The sequence below is a fragment of the Eumetopias jubatus genome, unplaced genomic scaffold, assembly GCF_037043125.1.
Source record: "Eumetopias jubatus isolate StellerSeaLion01/CBP00866 unplaced genomic scaffold, mEumJub1_p1.0 scaffold_2, whole genome shotgun sequence".
Classification (NCBI taxonomy): domain Eukaryota; kingdom Metazoa; phylum Chordata; class Mammalia; order Carnivora; family Otariidae; genus Eumetopias; species Eumetopias jubatus.
Genome location: NW_028274808.1, coordinates 170,156,116 through 170,175,480, shown reverse-complemented (window position 1 = coordinate 170,175,480; position 19,365 = coordinate 170,156,116). Strand labels below are relative to the sequence as shown.

Here is a 19,365-nt window from a genome sequence, read left to right as displayed (position 1 = left end):
ACTAAGACCCTGCCAAGGCAAGCAGGCTATTTCACTGTGTTGAGAAAACAGCAGGACCCACCTTATCACTCTTGGACTGTCCACTATCACGACCCATGACAAGGTAGTTTGTTTTCTTGCTGACATTTCCTGTTACTTTTCCCCCGTAACGCTCAATTAGAGACTTGGCCTCATCTCGTTCAATGGACTCCAGCACTCCCGTGATTACAAATGTAAGGCCCTCCAAGCAATTTTCAGCTCCCTAAAAACAAAAATGTTCAAGCAGAGAGGAAATTACATGGTAGCCTTCCAAAGAAATATTTGGCATCAAAACTGCAGGAAGTTGATTTTTCTCATTTGACATCATAAATAATCTCAGCATGAAAAATCTGCAGGAAATTCATAGCAAATAAGCAGAACCTGAAATTAAATCCTGAGAAATTCTTAGGTAGGTTAGCATTTAATAAACTTACAAAACCAGCAATGAAAAATATACATCCAATACAGTTCACAAAGCTTATTAAAATTATCTATTCATACTATTCTCATGGTTTTTTTAAATATTTAAACCACTAGTTAACTTGCAAAACTTTAAATAAACAACTAGATGCAATCCACCTACAGAATTTCTTGTTATTGTTAAAAAAGGAAAGATTTGATTCTAAAAACAAGTTTGAGCTTCGGCCCTTCTTTCTGTTTACTCTATGACAGAAAATCTAACAACCTGCGAGTAACTTAAAGGCAAGATCATATTATCTCCTGACTAGAAAGATAACCCGATATACAAAAGACACTGGCCAAAGAGAACTGGGTGGAGGAGACATTTAATCTTAATTGGAACTATGTACAGTTATAGACTTCTTTAAATTTTTGCAATGGTTCAATAAAATGATACAACCAAGCAAAACAAAAATTATGTAAACCATTCCAAGTTACTTATTACCCTTTGAATAGAGAATTAAGATCAACATAGACTTAAAACAGGCCTGCAAGGATGAAGCTAAACGAAATTCAAAGACTGGGGCGGGGGGGGCTATGAATCTGCTTGGAGAGAAAAGGTTTGATTAACAACATCTCAAGGTCCCTACAAGCCCTATGATTCTAGGACTGAAATGCTCTTGTGAACACTAAAGTATTTAAATTCTTCTCAACAAATTCAAAATGACCCTGGAAAAGTCCACATGCAAGCCTCTATCCCACACCCTAATCACCTATCCTGAATTATTACCCATTCTGGCTCTGAATATATATTTTACAACCAATCTCAGCATTTTTAGCCTCTCAACCAAACTCTTCCACTCTAGAACACTTACTGAGGGACCAGCAAGCTACCTAATATCCTCAACCTCTACTCAATATTTCCTCCACCACCTTGCCTTCACTGAGTCCCCTCAGGACTCCACTATGCCTAAATCCTCTCAAGCAGGGGTGCCTGGGTGGCTCAGTCAGTTAAGTTTCTGCCTTTGGCTCAGGTCATGATCTCAAGGTCCTGCATCGAGCCCTGCATCAGGCTCCCTGCTCAGTTAGGAGTCTGCTTCTCCCTCTCCCTCTGCCCCAACCCCTCCACCCCACTTGTGTGCTCTCTCTCAAATAAATAAAATCTTAAAAAAAAAAAAAAAGGCCTCTCAAGCAGAGGAGCTTGTTGAGTCTTTCTTAGAGTCTGTCTTACACCACATGCGAGAGGCAAGGCTGACATCTTCCTCTAGCCTCCTACACAACCCACTAGTCCCTTAAGGTTCACCACTCATCCCTTCTTTATTAGGGAAACTACTAATCTCCATTTGTGACCTGAATCCCTCCCCTTCTACCTTCTCAGAAATCTCATACTACATTTGATTATCCTTCTCTTTCTGGTATGCCTTCAATCTCCCTTTCTGGTGGATCCACACTACCAGCAAAAAGTACTAGTCCATGATTACCATATTCCTCAAAACTAAGCCCCTCTAGGGTTATGAGTTACTTAAAGGAAAATTTTTCTTTATAGTATCAAGCAGTAATTCAGAACATGAATAAATATCCCTAATTCACAAAGATGGTGACTAAGGCTTTTCTGTTAATTTTTTTTTTAAGATTTTATTTTTTTAAGTAATCTCTGCACCCAGCGTGGGGATCAACCCCACAACCCTGAGACCAAGAGTCACAGACTCCGCAGACTGAACCAGCCAGGCACCCCTGTTAATTTTTAATTATCAATGCTCCACTGCTGTGAAACATAGTGAATACATGCATGGACCCAGGGGCCAGAGGCCCTGACAGAACAGCCTGCCCTCTCAGCATTCATACCTTTGGTATTTCTTTGGAGCCCAGAGCTTTGGGGCCTTCTCTATTTAAGTAGCTTCGATAAGCTTGATAATTAGTGCGTCTCTTCTCAGAATCTTCAGGACTTACAGACTTTGGGGAAAGGGGAGGAAAAAAAAGCGAAATTCATGTAAAATTAAAAATACAGGTCAGTAAATAAACATTAAGCCACTTCTGTGTTTAGAAATTAACATTTTTAGCTACACAGTGACTCCCCAGTTTAGACATGCCTGGCTTATAAACCTCCCTGCATCAGCTCTTCTCAAGCCTTTTGACCCTCTAAAGGCACATACTGCAAGGGCAGATTAGGTACAAAAGCCAAATTGCTAGCCCCAAAGACACAAAAAAAGTGTATTTTATTTCAAAAATTCATGTGAATTTCAAGTTTTTTTCCATAATATATCCATGCATATTTTAATGAAAAAATTAATTTTCCCCCAAGTATACCCGATCACACAAGAAGATATCTTATGTTATCCTATACCCTTGCACACCCCTAAAACAAAGTAAATGGCCCTATACCTCTGAGTATATGAGCACAACAGGCTGAGAATTGATGGCTTCATATACACATATACACAGGTTCAAACAACAGGCAAGCTTTATTCCCAAAAGTAGACACATTCTATATGCCAACCCTCCCTTCCAGGTTTAATCTCTCCTATTCTGTTTCTCTCAGGGGACCTTACTATGGGTCTATCTCAGAAAATCCTGGGGAAACTTTTTAAACTATATATATCCCTGGACTCATTCTAATTTTCTGATTCAGATATATGTGGTATGTCTAGGGCATGTGTATTTGGGGGAAAAACATCCTAGATAATTCTGATTTGAGAACCAGTACAAGAATGGTCTCTTGTTTTTTTCTACTTCCTATTTCATGTTTTTTTAACTTATAAGCCAGCTCAAACCCTTTGGGAAGAGACAAAATATTACTTTTATACAAATAAATTATTTTAATCAATAAAGTAAGCTGCTCTGGTTGTAAGTAAGCCATTAGAGGCTGCTCCTAGACTCTAATCCTACTTTTTAACAGTGGTTCTCGTATCCATCTGAGCTTATTGAAATACACCTGTCCAGACTACAAAACCATATATTTAACAAGCTTCATAGGAGAGTCCAATGCATACCAAAATGGGAAAATTATTCATTTGGAATAGTAATTCTATAAAAAACAGAATTCTGAATTATAAACAACTTATAAAGTAACTTTGAAGCACACCCATTTATGAAGTCAAAATTACTTAACCAAGGTAGACTGAATTTATTAAACACTCTGATATTCCCAAAACTGCTAAAAGTAAAAGTTCTAAGTCATTTCTATTCCAACTTTGAAAAATAAGGTGAAGAGTAAAGTAACATTTAAAGATTTCTTCTCCTTTAATAAAATTAGACCAGCCTCTATAAAATGAACATGCTTAGTGTGCCTGAAGAAAAACATTCATCCACCAGATAAGTATTTAGTGAAGAAAAACTGGAGACCAAAAAGTTAATTGTTCCCTTAAGCATATTTATGAGCACTGACGACAAACAAAAGTATCTAGAAATCACTATTTCACTGCTCTGCACTAAAAAATAATGGTGATAAGCAGTTAAAATAGACAATATTCTACTTTTAATTCTAAGTGCCTAAGAGGCTTGAAGGAATAGTGGTTTGCCATTATGCATCTAACTAAGGTGGTTCCAAATTAGAGATTTTAAGAAATCCCTCAATTCTCAAATATATATGAAAACAAAGATTTGGAAAACCTTTCTGCATTATTTCATTGTTTTTTTTGCCTTTGCAAATGATTTCATTATCTCAACACTGTTATACAAGAGCAAAAAGGGGTACACTCAGGACAAATCCAAATTATTATAGCACTTACTATGTACCAGGCACTATTCCAATATTCCAGAATACTAACTCAGATACCACTATTATCCCTATTTTTACAAACGAGGAAACCAAAGCAGAGAGAGAGGAAGTAACATATCTGCTCAATGGCAGGGCTATGTGATCTGAAAATGGCTCCAGGGTCCATGCGCAGAGCCACCGTGTTATTATACTGCTGGTTCTTGGGCCTCAGAGGACCTGAGTTTAAAGTTGGCTCTGCTACTTACTAGCTGCATGGTCTTGGAAAAGTTACTTAACTCTTTCATCAGCCTGGTTCCTCATCATTAAAAACTGAATAATAAAAGTAAGTCATCTTACAGGGTTGTTGTGAAGATTACATGAGATACCATATGCATTAGTGCAATATCCAATACACGCAATAATAAATATTGGCTAATTTAACTGTATTAATAAGCTATATTCTGCAACAGCATCTAAGTCAGATAGCTTAAAAGTACTGTAATGATTTATAAAGCCAAAAATAAAACTTGAGAACAGTCAAACCCAAACCAACACATAGCCCCCAGATGATATACTTTTAGAAAATTTCTACCTCTTTTTTAGCTGGAGAACTTTTGGGTTTCTTAGGAGTTTTTGTCTGTCCTTTTAATTCAACAGCATTTCCTTTTCTTTTTGAAGCCATAGGCTCTGTTTCTTTATAAGAACTCTCTCCCTTTTTTTTCAAAAGGGCCACCTTGGAACTGGCTTTTGGAGAAGTTTCTCCTATTTTGTGAGGGAATGACTTCAAATGTTGCTGAGATCCTATCAAACTTTCACATTTAGTTTGCTTCTTGGGACTGCAGTTCTTTCTGTCATCTGAAAATTGTTCTGTTTTTACTAGGAAGAAAGAAAAGATTATGACTGTTGTTTTGGGAAAAAATGATATCCCCAAATCAAGATTTCTTTTCATTTTCAACTGAGTAATCTTAGTAGCACACAATGTCTTATCGTGATTTCTTAACATTCACATTAAGATTTTAGTTCTTTACACAGAACATTTTAAAAAACTAACCATTTGTACATTTTTGTATAACCAGTTCAAATTAAAGGATCTGTCTTTTTAAATATAAATGACTTATGGGGCACCTATGAATGACTTATGGGCATCAGTTAAGCATCCACTTCTTGATTTCAGCTCAGGTCAGGATCTCAGGGTTGTAAGATCAAGCCCCGTATCAAGCTCCACACTGGGCCATGGGGCCTGCTTACGATTCTCTCTCTCCTTCTGCCCCCCCCCGACCAAAATAAATAAATAAATATAAATGACTCATCACTTCAAATGATATAGTAAACTACATCTAAGGACATGGCCTTTATTCCACAGATAAACTTCAATGATCAGAAACTTAACAGAGAAAACTTACTGAGTAGAATGTCAACATAAAAATTCTGTGTTTGTAGGGGCACCTGGGTAGCTCAGTCAGTTAAGCGTCCAACTCTTGGTTTCAGCTCAGGTCATGATCTCAGGGTCGTGAGATCGAGGCCTGCATCAGACTCCCTGCTCAGCATAGAGTCTGCTTGAGACTTTCTCCCTCTCCCTTCCACTCTCTCACTTCACCTGCTCACCTGAGCACACACACTCTCTCTCACTCAAATAAATTTTTTTTTTATTTCTGTGTTTATAATATAGTCTGAAAGCCCAAAATCCTGCAATTTCAAGACTATATGAATGAATTTACTTATAGGATTAAGACCATCTATATTAGCAGATGTTTAGATTATCAGGACCAGTAAAAAATAAAACCTACAATCAGCAGGAGAGATTCAGACGACCTGGACAAGGACAAGTCAATTCTATGAGCACGAAACATCTAGTCCTTTGCCATCATATACTGAAGCCCACATGTTGCACTACGCTTGGAAACTAACATTAACATGAAACCAAGAACTTAAATACATTTTTTACAACAATCATAGAGTAGACAGACATTCAACACCAGCTAATATCCAAATATAGCTTTCAAAGTATCTAAAAAGAACATGCTTCAATATCCCTATTGAAATGAATAATGTCTACCTAACAATACAAGGCAATTTTTGAATAGAATGTTTAAACAGGTTATCACGAATTTTCTTCTGTAAATGTTCCAGCTTACTTTTCTCTGTTAGTATTACCTTTATGAGGAGATTTATGTTTTTCTGCTTTACTTAAAATGGCTTGGACAGATGAAAACGCTTCTCTCTCTCCTGGGTCCTTCCGAGCCTAAGAAAATTTAAAGTGTCAAATGTGACAAATAATAGGAAAACTACTACCACAAAATATACTGTTAAAATTGACCAAAGTTTTAATTTAATTAATTTAAGTTTTAATTCTAAGATTAAGGGTCACCTTCCAAAGCAAGAAGACAATACAATAAATTTTCATTCATTCATCCATACAATTTCTGGGCAAAACGAAGCATTTTTTTCTTACATTTAACTTTACAGATGAGGAAACTGTTGAAAAGTTATAAAAAATACATCTATAAAACATTACCACAGTTGTACCCAACTTATAATGGAAGACTTGCTTCTGTTTCTTTCATCTCAATTCTCAAATTATATTATGCAGCTGAAACCTAAAATCTAAACCCAAAAGACTAAATTAAAAAAAAAAAAAAAAAAAACAATCTAAAGCTTAATAGAGCACCTTTCTCAAGAGGAAAAAAAAAATCCACTCTCTCCACTGCTCCCTCAAATCTTCATTTTACAAAGAGGTCATAAATAGGGATACATAACACAGTATTTTTTTTAATGATTATAATCTGAATGCCTTTCGGGGGAGTAAGGCTTTTCAAATGACAAAGTCTCCCCAACTCCTTATTGTCTTATACCCACCTTCAGTAAAATCTTTTAAAATAGTCAGATATTGATACTGACAATATTAATAGAATATGATTCAATGGAAACAAGGTTAATTTTTTGGAGATCAAGTACATAAGAACCCATTTGTGACAGAGAATAAGTAAAAGTTATAATTCATTGTTTTGTGAAGAAGGGTTCTGGTTGGCTTTGGCCCGATCAGCCTTCCTTTAGCAAGAAGAAGTTTCTCAATGAGCTTCTCCAAAAAAATTTGTATAAATTAAAATAATTTAGCTTCTTTCTAGAAGAGTGACTCATGGTTGTATCTCCAGAGCCTCAAATACACAGGTATGAAAGGGGGAACGCTGATCTGTAGTGTATATTCAGACTGCAAACAAACAGCCTGGTGAAACGCCACCTTTTTGGTCTTGGGTTCTTCATCCAACATGGCTAACGTTCTGGCAAACTCTTCATCTTCATGTAGTTGTCTCTCCAGCTGTAAAAAGTACCAACAGAGTAAGTTGCTTTCTTTCTTTCTGTAAATGAAAGTTTTTAAATGTTTGAGTCATGATACTTGGAAGAAACTGGAAAAAATATTTTCCAGAAAGTATGACATTCTTCTACTTAATATTAATAGTTCAGTATCACAGGTTTGTTTCATTAAGCCAAATTAGATTTCAGAACATTCATTTCTAGTTTTACCGGTGCAATAGACAAATTGAGCGTATTTTAAAGTCACATTTCTCACTTATAAAGTTCAAATTCTTAACGGTTCCAACACAACATTTATAGATCTCTTATATCTATTTAATTTGAACTCTACAAGGAGCTCTGAAAAGAATCTCACCCTAACAGAAAAACAGTCTGAAGGGCACAAAAAAAGTAAATCTAAGAAATCAAGAAAATTATATATTTTCTTTGCACACAATAATATATATACAAATGTAAATATCACCATCATCAAATTCTAATTTTCAATTACTAATTCAAAAGTATCTGTTCTGTTCTGAAAACTTAAGTCATCATATCAGAAGTTTTCCTAACATGCTAATATAACACACAGATATTCTAATTACTTTGTTATTTCTAGTGTTTTCATTTGCAGCAAAATGGGAGCTTTTCCAGGAAAGAATGTGTAGCAGTGGAATATATTTCTCATTTACAAACTAACTGGTGTTATGCCCCCTGATAAAATGGCTTAAAGTAACATCAAACAAAAGCCTCCTTATATTATTCAAACAAAGGAAAGAACCTCCATATCCATCCAATCCAAAAGAAAAGGCTTGGAAATTGGCATATACCTGATGAGAACACAGTAACCAAGCCTTTTCTTGTTTTTTCTAAAATGAACTCGAGCTACACAGAACCATAAGCAAGCTAGACAGATGGCACATCAATACATTCTCTGTTGCCTTATACTTACCGTAACTGAACTACACATCTAATGCTAAAAACAATATGAAAGATCTTCATCATCGAAAGGTCCTTCAAACTCTAAACCTCCAATTGCCCTGCAAGGATTTCTGGTTGAACTCTACACCATTTTCACCAAATTTCACACTACGTAGTATACTTCTAGTAAAAAAGGATCTGAGAAGCCAGAACAGAAGAATTGTAAATACTCCCATCAGAAATTCATTATTGATAATTATGACATTATACTTTATGTAATTCAGTGTAATCAAATAAGATGGAAAAGATTTTCAAAACACAAACTACAAACTGCTAAAGTAATAAAATGTGATCAGATATATTTCAGAAAACTGGAATACTGTTCTCTCACAATATTTAGTAAGAGCCTTTTCTATGCAAAGGACAAAAATAAGCACTGATGTCACAAAGGTTGAGTGAAACAAACAGCCTGGGTGGGTGGAGCTTAGAGCCTACATATAGGGAGACACATAAATAGCAATTACAATAAATGTTTAAAAAACGGGGTACAACACAGTATGTAGGAGGGGTTTCTAATATAGTTTATAAAGTATGACAAAGTGACACTGAAGCTAATAAACAGGAAGGGGGTTCAGGCATCAAGTATCAAGGTCTGGAGCCTCTGACAGAGATGAACACTCCTCCTTAAAACATTTTTCATTTGGCTTCCAGAAAATACCAAGCTTTCCTCATTTTCCTACTTCACTAGTCACTTTCTTAAATCTCCTTCGTTGGATCATATTCTTCTTCCTGACCTCTACATGTAAATAGTACCGTAGAGTTCAATTCTGAGACTTTTCTGTTTACATACTCTCCCCGTGATCTCATCCAGTTACACTGGTTTCAAATACCATTCAAATGCTAATGATCCCCAAATATACATCTTCAGTTTAGACCTCCCCCCCTCCGCACCCTCCCCCTTGCATCCAGCTCGATTCCTCTATCCAAACACCTACTCTGCATCTCCATTTAGAAACCTATTAGACATCTCAAACTTAACATGTCCAAAACAGAATTCTCTTCTTTGTACCAGTGGTCATTTTAATAAATGATATCACCATTCATCCAGTTGCTCAAGCCAAAAAACATGGAGTCATCTTTGCATCTTCTCGTTCCCTCCCACCTTACACGCTATCCGTCAGCAGCAACTGGAAGGCTGCACCTTCAAAGCACATACAGATTACGACTGCTTCTCACTATCCCTTCCATTATCACCCAGGTACAAGCCAACATCTTCTCTCACCTACCCAATCATAACAGTCTCCAAACTAATCTGCTTTTGATCTTGCCCACCCATGGTTTATTAGCCTCCCAGCAACCAGAATAATTTTCTTTTAAGATCCATCAAATCATGTCACTTCTGTAGTCAACCATTCCGATGGCTGCTCATCTCACAGAGACTAAAATCCAAAATCCTTACCATTCCAAGTACTTTTGGTAGGTTCCAGAGACTTGACATGACTTACAGGATTTCCAAATTCACTTGCTTTTCGGTTTAGAGGAAATCTTCCTCCAGGTAGTCAGCCCCATGGCTCACCATTATCATTTCATTTTTGTTCCCCAGTGTCACTTCATCAGTGGGGCCTTCCTAACCCCTCTATTTAAAATAGAACACTCATAACCCCACTAATCACCCCCAAAACTATCTATCCCTTTACTTGTCTTCACAGCAGTTATACTGACCTATTTTTTAACTGCAGTGTCCTTAACACCTAGGTAGAACTGTGCCACGCACTCAGGGCTCAGTATTTGTTGAATGAATATAACAAGTTTACCTCTCAAGAGAGCACTCTGAATTGGAACAGATTTAGGGATCATCAGCATATACCCAGAACTTACAGCCACAGGAGTGGACTGAAATTGCCCACAGTGAAAAGAAATGGATATGACCAAATTAAATTATTTTAACTATACTAAAGAAGGCTTCCATTCAAAGAAATCTAATAATAAATCTTTAAATAATTATCCCCTGCTCTGATCACTTAGCTTTTACATAAATTTAGATTTTAACTTATTTTACACACTTTTTTAAATTTTATTTTATCATGGTATGTTAGTCACCATACATTAGTTTTTGATGTAGTGTTCCCACACAACTCTTATAATGACAGTCAATCCAAAATTAAACTAGAACATCCTGATTGTTTGCCTAAGTAGACTTTTTTTTTTTTTAAGATTTTTATTTATTTGACAGAGAGAGAAACAGCGAGACAGGGAACACAAGCAGGGGAGGAGTGGGAGAGGGAGAAGCAGGCTTCCCGCTGAGCAGGGAGCCTGATGTGGGGCTCGATCCCAGGACCCTGGGATCATGACCTGAGCCAAAGGCAGACGCTTAATGACTGAGCCACCCAGGCACCCCTGCCTGAGTAGACTAAATAGCAAGGCACAACATCAAGTTGTTAATGATACTTAAACAAAATGCCAGTACCTCTGCATCCTCATTAAGTTGCAATTGCTTGGCGATGACTTCATCATTTAATGTGGAATCATCTGCATTTTGTGAAGGCTGTATTTCAAAGAAAATCAAGCAAGATCAGCATTAAACCTTAAGTTAAAAATCAGGTGCTTTTTCTTGACTGCAGCTAACTAAATACACCAGTGAGAGAGAAGTTTATGCTATAAAATAGTCTCAGCGCACACCAGCCAGAAGTTATGTTCACAGCTACTCCCTGCCCATATCCAATTTCCTAATGAACAAATATCCTACAAACAGATGGTTCTCACTTGAGTCTACTGAAATGTTCAAAAGAAGTACACCCAAAAAGACCTGCAGACCAACATCCTGGCTTCAGAAATAGTCCAGAACATTGGCAAACCAGTATGTGTGAATGGTTACATTTGTCGTATGAAGGCACTAATGAAATCAACAAATACACACCATTGGGCAGGTTTCCGATTACTAACTGGATGAGACCACGGGGAGAGTAGGTAAACAGAAAAGAAGTCTCAGTCTCTTATACTTTCACTATAATTTATCTGTCTTTGTTTCCTAAATGTCCAGAAAACAGTAAGTCCAACATCAGCCAAAGTAAAAGGGTCAAAAGTATAACAGGCAAGCCCGACTTATAAGTTATATACTTATGACTTCATTTGGGAACAAGCGTATTGTTCAATTCAGTCTGGCTGAGGTCAATGGTAAAGTGAGTTTGCATTCTGAGTAAATTCTAAGAATTACAATTTATCCTTACAATTTAAATTATCTTTCCCCACAATTTAAAAAAAAAAATTAAATGTGCAGGGGCTCCTGGCAGCTCAGTCAGTTAAGCGTCTGCCTTTGGCTCAGGTCATAATCTTAGGGTCCTAGGATCTAGCCCCATATCAGGCTCCCTGCTCAGTGGGGAGTCTGCTTCTCCCTCTCCCTCTGCTTGCTGCTCCCCCTGATTGTGCTGTCAAATAAATAAATAAAATCTTAAAAAGAATATTACATGTGCAATATTTTAACTTCCTCATCCTCTAAAATGATGGCAATATGTTTTATCCATAATCATAGGAAAATTATTTTTGTTAATAAAATATGTTGACCTATTTTTAACATCCAAATTTCTTTTACCAATGTAACAGTGAATGGGCACAAACCGTGAACATTCCTGCTTGCATGCAGAACACTCACCTCTTTTCTTTTGCTTGCTACCATCTTCTTATCTGATCTTTGGACACTTCCGGTTCCAAAATAATCAAGCACTGACGTGGGGGTAAGTTTTATTGGTGATAAAGGTTTATTCTTGGTCTTAGTGTTTTCTTCATTCTTTTTCATGTTTGATGCTCCAAGATAACTATTTGTAGATCCTCCATTCTCTTTTGATTTAGAGGCTGCCTTCTTACACATGAAGTCATCTTCTTCATCTTAAATGGAATATAAGCAAATACTATGATAAAACATCGATTCTAATTATATAAAGCAACCACTTCCACCAGCTTTATAAAAGGCATACCAGAGCTATAGAATAATTTTTCTTCCTATCTCCTGAATTCAACTCATCCTCACATTTACCAATACCACAGATGTAATAAACAATTTCTGCCAATTAGCACCCAGAGTACACAAATCTATTTATTTACTCATGTATTTGACAAATATTTACCAACACTGAGGACATAGCAGTGAATAAAAAAGACAAAATCCCTGACCTCGTGAAACTTGGAGTCCAAAAGAGGAAACAGATACAGAAGTAAACAAATATATGCTGTCAAGTTGTAACTGCTATAAAGAAAAAGTAAAACAGGAAGAACAAAGTAAAGAGCAACTGCTCTTTCAGTTCCGGTCATCAGGGAAAGTCTCTTTGATAAGCAATAAGGATACCTCAGGCAATGAAAACTACAAGTGCAGAAGCCTTCATGTGAGTGTGCTTGGAGGTCACTGTGACTGCAGCACAAGGAAGGGGCTACAGCACTAGAGTTAAGGTGACAGAGGAAGGGGCCAAATCATGGGGAACTTTCTAGGTCATGGAAAGAATGTAAGGTTCTATTTTAGAATGGGAATCACTGAAAAATTTTTAGCAGAGTAGGAAGTGATCCAACTTAGGTCCTGTCCTTCGGCGAACACACTGTCAAGGGGTAAAAGCAAATGCAGGAAGACCATGTTGAAAACTACTGCTGTTCTAGAAGAAATGCTGACGCCTTGGACTAGGTGGTATTTGCAGAGGCGGCAAGAAGTTGTCAGACTCTAGCTATATATGAAGGTGGACTGTCTAGCAATATCTACCCTTTGTTTAAGACTTTAAGCATTTGTTTGGTTACATTTTCGCTTTCTAAAAAGTTCCCATTAAACATCTGGTTTTAAAAAAGTTTTTCGAAGCTTTCTAGTCTTTCTAATGCTTAGATACAACAATGTACCTCAAAAGGGCCTAACTATACTTTGTTTTTGTTTGGTTCAGTGATTCACAAGATAAAAAGCTCTCTGTGTTGGCCTAGTAACAAAAGAAATCCAATAAAAGGAAAAATCTAAAAGGCAATTGTGAAGACTAGGTCACTGGGGATAGAGAGGGGTGCTTCATAAATCTGGTGGTCACTTCCTCTCAAGTACTCCCTCATTCAGCCAAAAGCATTTGCCAGGCACTGTGCTATTCCTATGTGGTTGTCATCTCAAAGAGGAAAGTACCTAAGATATGTAAAAATCAAAAAGGATTTAGTCTTACTTTCTAATTATTATGTTAAAATGAAACTATAAACTTTACAAAGCATAACCCTTATAGGCTTCCGATTACTAAACACAAAACATAATCCATCACTTACAACAAATTCACTACAAATTCCCAAAGAATTTACACCTGACACTACCCTCCAAGGGCCTGCAATAATCATGGATAAATTTAGAAGATGGCTCCATACTCCTTGCCACCAACAACTGAACCAGGAGTGGGCACTTGATCAAGATGGGGGCCAATCTTACCCTTGATCAGTATGCTGAACTAACATGTTTAAACTAAGGTACTAAAGATTCATTCCTGCATTCTGTGAGATATGATAGTGAGATATGATGGTGGCCTACAAATTCCATTTTGCTTATATTAAGCTAGGTTTTTTACAGTAAGCAGGTTTTAACCTGCAACCAAAAGATTTTAATTAAAGCATACTTGTCTTATTTATCTTCAACTATAGTCAATCTACCTTCAAGCTTAAAATAAAAATTCATTCATAGATCTTCCTAATAAGCACATCCATGGCTTGATATACTTACCAGATTTCAGTTTAACCACTGTTAACAAGAGTCAGCCAGCAGACTAGGTTCAGTCACTCATATATCTGTTCTCCCTACCTGACAATCAGTCCCTCCCTGTCTCTGCCAGATGTGGGGAAAAGTGTCTGATTCAGATGGTTTTTGCAAAGGAGAAGTGACATGATCACCATCCCACCTAAGTACAACAGCCAGGAAAATCACCCTTAATAATCCTAATAACCATTAAGAATATAATCTGAAACTCTTTTCCTTTTCTGTAAGATAACAAAATAATGAATTGTTGTATTATAGAAACCCAAATAATATTTTTAATTTATGGCTGGTTTATTTTAAACCCCTAGACTCAATTAAGCTATAGCATAACCAAACCAGTTAGCATTCACCAACAAACTATTCTACTTAGCAGTCAAAAAAAATTATGCAAAGTACCCTTAAAAGAAGATTCAAAACAAGACCAACACTGCTGATATCCTGGCTTTAATTAAAAATAAAACAAAACAAACACAAAACCGGAACCTGCTAAGTATAGACAATCAATACTTCCACTTAGGCAGTAAGTGCAAAATTAAAAACACATCTCAGTGTATATAAGATAAGGCTTCTAATCTTATCTGAGAGCTTATTAAATTTTAAAATTTTCACGTGGTTTAAGTTCAACAACTGTACTTCTGGGCAGGAGGGATTACCTTAATGATAAAAGAACAAAATTACATTGTCTCTGAAAAATGATAGTTCTCTACTAGTTTGTCCCCCCACTTTAAAATGCCAAAAGCAGTAACGTTCCATTTCCCCTACAGCCAGCCATGCCTATAAGCAGTACGACAGAAAACCCCAGAATTAAATGGACCAAGTCAATCACTGTTCTTCTGTTACAGTTCCTCTCTAATTACTCAAGAACGTCCTCATTATCTAAAATATTTTACCAGTCTTCAGAACTTCAGACAAGATCAATCACTGCTATTTGGTATAGGCTCAGAAAGGGGAACAATGGTACTGGAGATACTTGTAATCCCTAGTTTAACCCTTTCTCCAGCAATCTCAGAAATATTTACAGGTAACAGGCTAACATGAAATTTAGTGAGATCAAAAATTTCTAAGATTGTTACATATAAAAGACTGTTGGCAAGGGTGTAGGGAAATGGGACCTTCACATACATAACAGGTAATGATAGTAAACTTTTTAATATCTTTATGGGGGAAGATCTTGCAATATGTATTGAAACCTTCCATATGCATACCTTTTAATTGTACCCAGCAATTCCACTTCTAAGAATTTAAACAAAACAAAGGACCAAGCACACAAAGATATATGTACCAAAATGCTTATCACAGCATTTGTTCACTCAAAAGTATAGAGAACAGCCTACAGGAGGACAAGAAAAGATGAAGGGACAATTACGTGACTAATACAGTTTAGGCAAAAAAGAAAGCCTCAACTATGACAGTGGCACCAAACACAGAGGCAAGTGAATAGTGTTTATACAACGGGAAAACAAGTAACCAAAATATCTATTGTATGTTCAACCACATAACGGAATTCTATGAAATAGAAAATGTTAATGTATATCCATATTTACTGACATCTTCATATATTTATTATGTGATAAAAGCAGGTGACTTAACAGGATGTTAATGACACATTTATATCTACCCATACATATTTATAGATATACTTTTAAATTCACATTCAAAGACCTGAAAAGAATCAATAAAATGTTAACAATTTTTGTATCTCTGGATAGATTTGGGTGATTTTTCATTTTTTCATCTGTATATTACACTTCTCTTTCTTTTTAACCTCGATCTAATATTTTACAACAAATTGACTATCTCCTAGAAACTTTCTGACCCCTTGACTTTGTGAGACAGAAAAGGCTTGGCTTTAGTTTTCTCCTTCCTTTCCACCTTCGTTTACTTCTTTCATTATTTATCCGCATCTCTGCTTATTCTTTCACTAGCTTCAGAGAGTTCATGGTATCTTTTTATCTAATTGCTATTAATAATAGCTATTATTATCGAACATTAAACTACCTGCCAGGGCGCCTGGGTGGTTCAGTTGGTTAAGCGACTGCCTTCGGCTCAGGTCATGATCCTGGAGTCCTGGGATCAAGTCCCGCATCGGGCTCCCTGCTCAGCAGGGAGTCTGCTTCTCCCTCTGAGCCTCCTCCCCTCTCATGCTCTCTGTCTCTCATTCTCTCTCTCTCAAATAAATAAAATCTTAAAAATAAATAAACAAATAAATAAATAATAAACTACCTGCCCAGTACTCTACCATATTCTTTATAATGCATTTAGTCAACTAGTTCTCTCTCTTATCCAATGCACGGACTCCATTTTCCACATTCCTGACAAACACACAGCGATGTCATTCAATGTGATCTCCCTTTTCTTAATGATTAGCACTACTGTACTCTTTAGTAAAAGTTCTTCCTTGTGTTAAGCCAAAATACTCCCCTGTGAATTCCACCTATTTTCCTTAATCCATCCTTTTTCACATTGACCATGTGAAGGGTGACCTCATTTCTTCCTTTGGTCCTCGTCTGTATAAATGCTCAAAACAGTTTCAAGCCATTCACAATTTGGGTTATTGGGAAGATTAGATTTTTTTTTTTTTTAGAGTAACAAAAAATATTTTACTAAAACATAAGATTTACAGAAGTTTCCAGACAAGCCATACAAAATGGTCACAAGCTTTTTCTTGAAGGAAGGATTCTACACTTGACAGCAAGTCACAATGGTATTAGTGAGGGCTGTGATGTTTGTTTAATGTTCCCATTTTGGTTCAAACAATCAAGCTTGTCCATCTACAGCGTCTAAATAAAGTTAGACTTGGCTAGAGAGCATATTCTAAAGAACTGGTTAGCTGCTTTTAACCAATGCAATTAGATCACCATAAAAGGGGGGAAAGGAGCCCAAAAAATTAAAATAAAACTACCTCTCCCCCTCAAAAAAAGTAATAAAGAAAAACACCCACACCCCTGCAGCTAACCCTGAAAACTACCTTCATTCACAGTGCTTTATACTCAAACCATGATGGGGAAATGAATAAAAGCAGGGAAGGGCCACTGCTTTTAAACGTTTCACAACAATCCGGATGGTACTTCTAGCCTCTGCTCATGCTTTACAACAGTGAATCAGGACAAGACATAGGTTTGCTAATGTGCATTTAATCACCAAAGGACTGAAGATGTCTGGGCTTTTATTCTGTAATGTTTCTAAGACTGTGTTCATTAAATGCAAACAAAAAAGGAAGAAGTCTTGGCAGAACAGGAGAACAGGAGAACTTGATGATCAGATCGATTTTAAATATTATTCATGGCATATAGCCTAGTCCATGCTCTAGCTGTTTCTATGGCTTGGGCTTCGTTGGTCTTCCACTGCTCCGCTACATCATTTGCTAATGGATCATCTGGATTGGGAGCACTTAACAAAGCCTGGATCGATAGCAGAACTGTGCGGATCTGCAGTGCTGGGGACCACTTATCTTTCAAAATATCTAAACATATTCTTCCCAACTTGTCTACATTAGGATGATAAATTTTGGTCATGAAACGTACTTTAGGGGCTGCCATCGGGTATTCTTCTGGTAGGAATAGTTCAAGCTTAAAAGTCCCTCCCTCAAAGGGGGAATCCTGGGGGCCAGCAATGACCACATGAAAATAACGGGCGTTGCTCTCATCTGGCTCTGCTTTAATGCCAGGAACTGGTTCTGCCAGCAAACGCTGGGTTTCCTTGATAATCCTGCGGGGCAGCCCGGCCATCTTGTCAGATCCCGAGTTCGGCCTCTGGTCTCGACTCCCGGGAAGATTAGATTTTTTAAAAGCAAAGTGCCCAGTATAGCACTTACCCATGTTTTAATAGACATTCAATAAATAATAAAGAAGTAATCTCTAATGAAAATAACAGTGACCCAGAATTCCAGAAAACTAAAATTCTAACCTGACTTCAACTTACTGTTTTTATTTTTTAAAGATTTTTTTATTTTTAAGTAATCTCTACACCTAACGCAGGGCTCAAACTCACAACCCCAAGATCAAGAGTCGCATGCACCACCAACTGTGCCACCCAGGCACCCCTATTTTAATTACCTGGGCTTCACTGTCCTCCTCTGCAAAATGTGGGACCAAATTCTTAAGATTTTCCCTTCTATAATTTTGAGAATCTATGGATAGTCTTATAGATTTTTTAATTATGCTCAATATTGGTGAGAATGTGGTATTTGTTCTAATAGAAACACTGATTATGAAAACATAAACTAGTATGAATTTCCAGAAAGCAATTTGGCAAAATATACATATAGCCTTAAAGATGTTCATAACCTTTAGCCCAATAATTCTTGGAGATAATCAGAAGTACTGACAAATATGTGTATATAAACACATTCATCACACTATTAGGAACATGAAAATGTAAGCAACAGAAATAATCAAAACTGGGGAAGAACTATATAAATTGTGGTCTAGCCATACAATGGATCCATTGCAGTCCTTAAAAATCCCATATTTCAAAGCTCAAAAATATTATGGGAACAGCAAAATTAGGCTGGCAAAACAAAAAAAACAAAACAAAAAAAAAAACACATCACTTTGTTCTTTTAGATTAGCCTTAACATTATAGGTATAAATGTCACCCCTAAGAGGGGATCTTCTTTTTCATGAGCCTTCTCTATTAGAGATCTCTTTATAACAGTGGAGGGTAACATCAAAAACTAATAATGTACTGTATGGTGACTAACGTAACACAATAAAAAAATTAAAAAAATAAAAAACCAGTGGAGGGTAATAGAGCCTTTCTTTGAATTTTTGGCTTAGAATACATGAATTTAAACTTAACAATGTCTTCAAGCTATAGATCCAAAGATGTACTATAACCCAAACACAGACATAATTTTTTAAGCATTTTCATAATTTCTGAGTAAAAATGGAATTACACATGAATTTTAAAAAAAATATGGAAGTGTTTTGCATAAAATTTCAACTATGTTTATTCTGTACTGAGCTAAAACTACATACAAGGCCCTTTTTTCTCTGCTAACCACAAAATAAATAGCTCTCCAGGCCCCTTGAAAAGTAGGAACAATTCGAGTGAAATACAGTTGTGAAAAGAGAAAAAAAAGACTGGCTTGCTTGATTCGACACTTATTTAGTACTCCGTGATTTATGCACTCCCCCATACTTCTTACAGTTATGGGGAAAACTAACACCAAAAACAGTAAACTCATGATCCTAAGCATAGAGATATTTCTTATAAATACAGAGGATTTCATTAAAAAATACGGTGTTCTATAAAGTCACAGACATATCTGAAAGCATTGTCATCTTGC

General features: G+C 36.5%; 2 protein-coding genes across 2 annotated transcripts in view; both read right to left on the bottom strand.

The window, feature by feature from the left end:
- RFC1 (replication factor C subunit 1) overlaps positions 1 to 19,365 on the bottom strand; it is a 90,257-nt gene that overhangs the window by 21,240 nt on the left and 49,652 nt on the right. Inside the window, exons 7-13 of the mRNA XM_028126604.2 lie at positions 11,976 to 12,208; positions 10,794 to 10,871; positions 7,353 to 7,430; positions 6,269 to 6,356; positions 4,707 to 4,990; positions 2,263 to 2,370; positions 62 to 241 (exon numbers count right to left, since the gene is read on the bottom strand). Coding sequence (XP_027982405.2) covers positions 62 to 241; positions 2,263 to 2,370; positions 4,707 to 4,990; positions 6,269 to 6,356; positions 7,353 to 7,430; positions 10,794 to 10,871; positions 11,976 to 12,208 — 1,049 coding nt within the window. The remainder of the gene's footprint in view (positions 1 to 61; positions 242 to 2,262; positions 2,371 to 4,706; positions 4,991 to 6,268; positions 6,357 to 7,352; positions 7,431 to 10,793; positions 10,872 to 11,975; positions 12,209 to 19,365) is intronic.
- On the bottom strand, positions 16,662 to 17,836 carry LOC114226505 (ubiquitin-conjugating enzyme E2 N). Its single transcript, XM_028126621.2, has one exon. It carries the CDS (start codon positions 17,801 to 17,803, stop codon positions 17,345 to 17,347), a length of 459 nt encoding a protein of 152 aa, XP_027982422.1. The 5' UTR covers positions 17,804 to 17,836; the 3' UTR covers positions 16,662 to 17,344.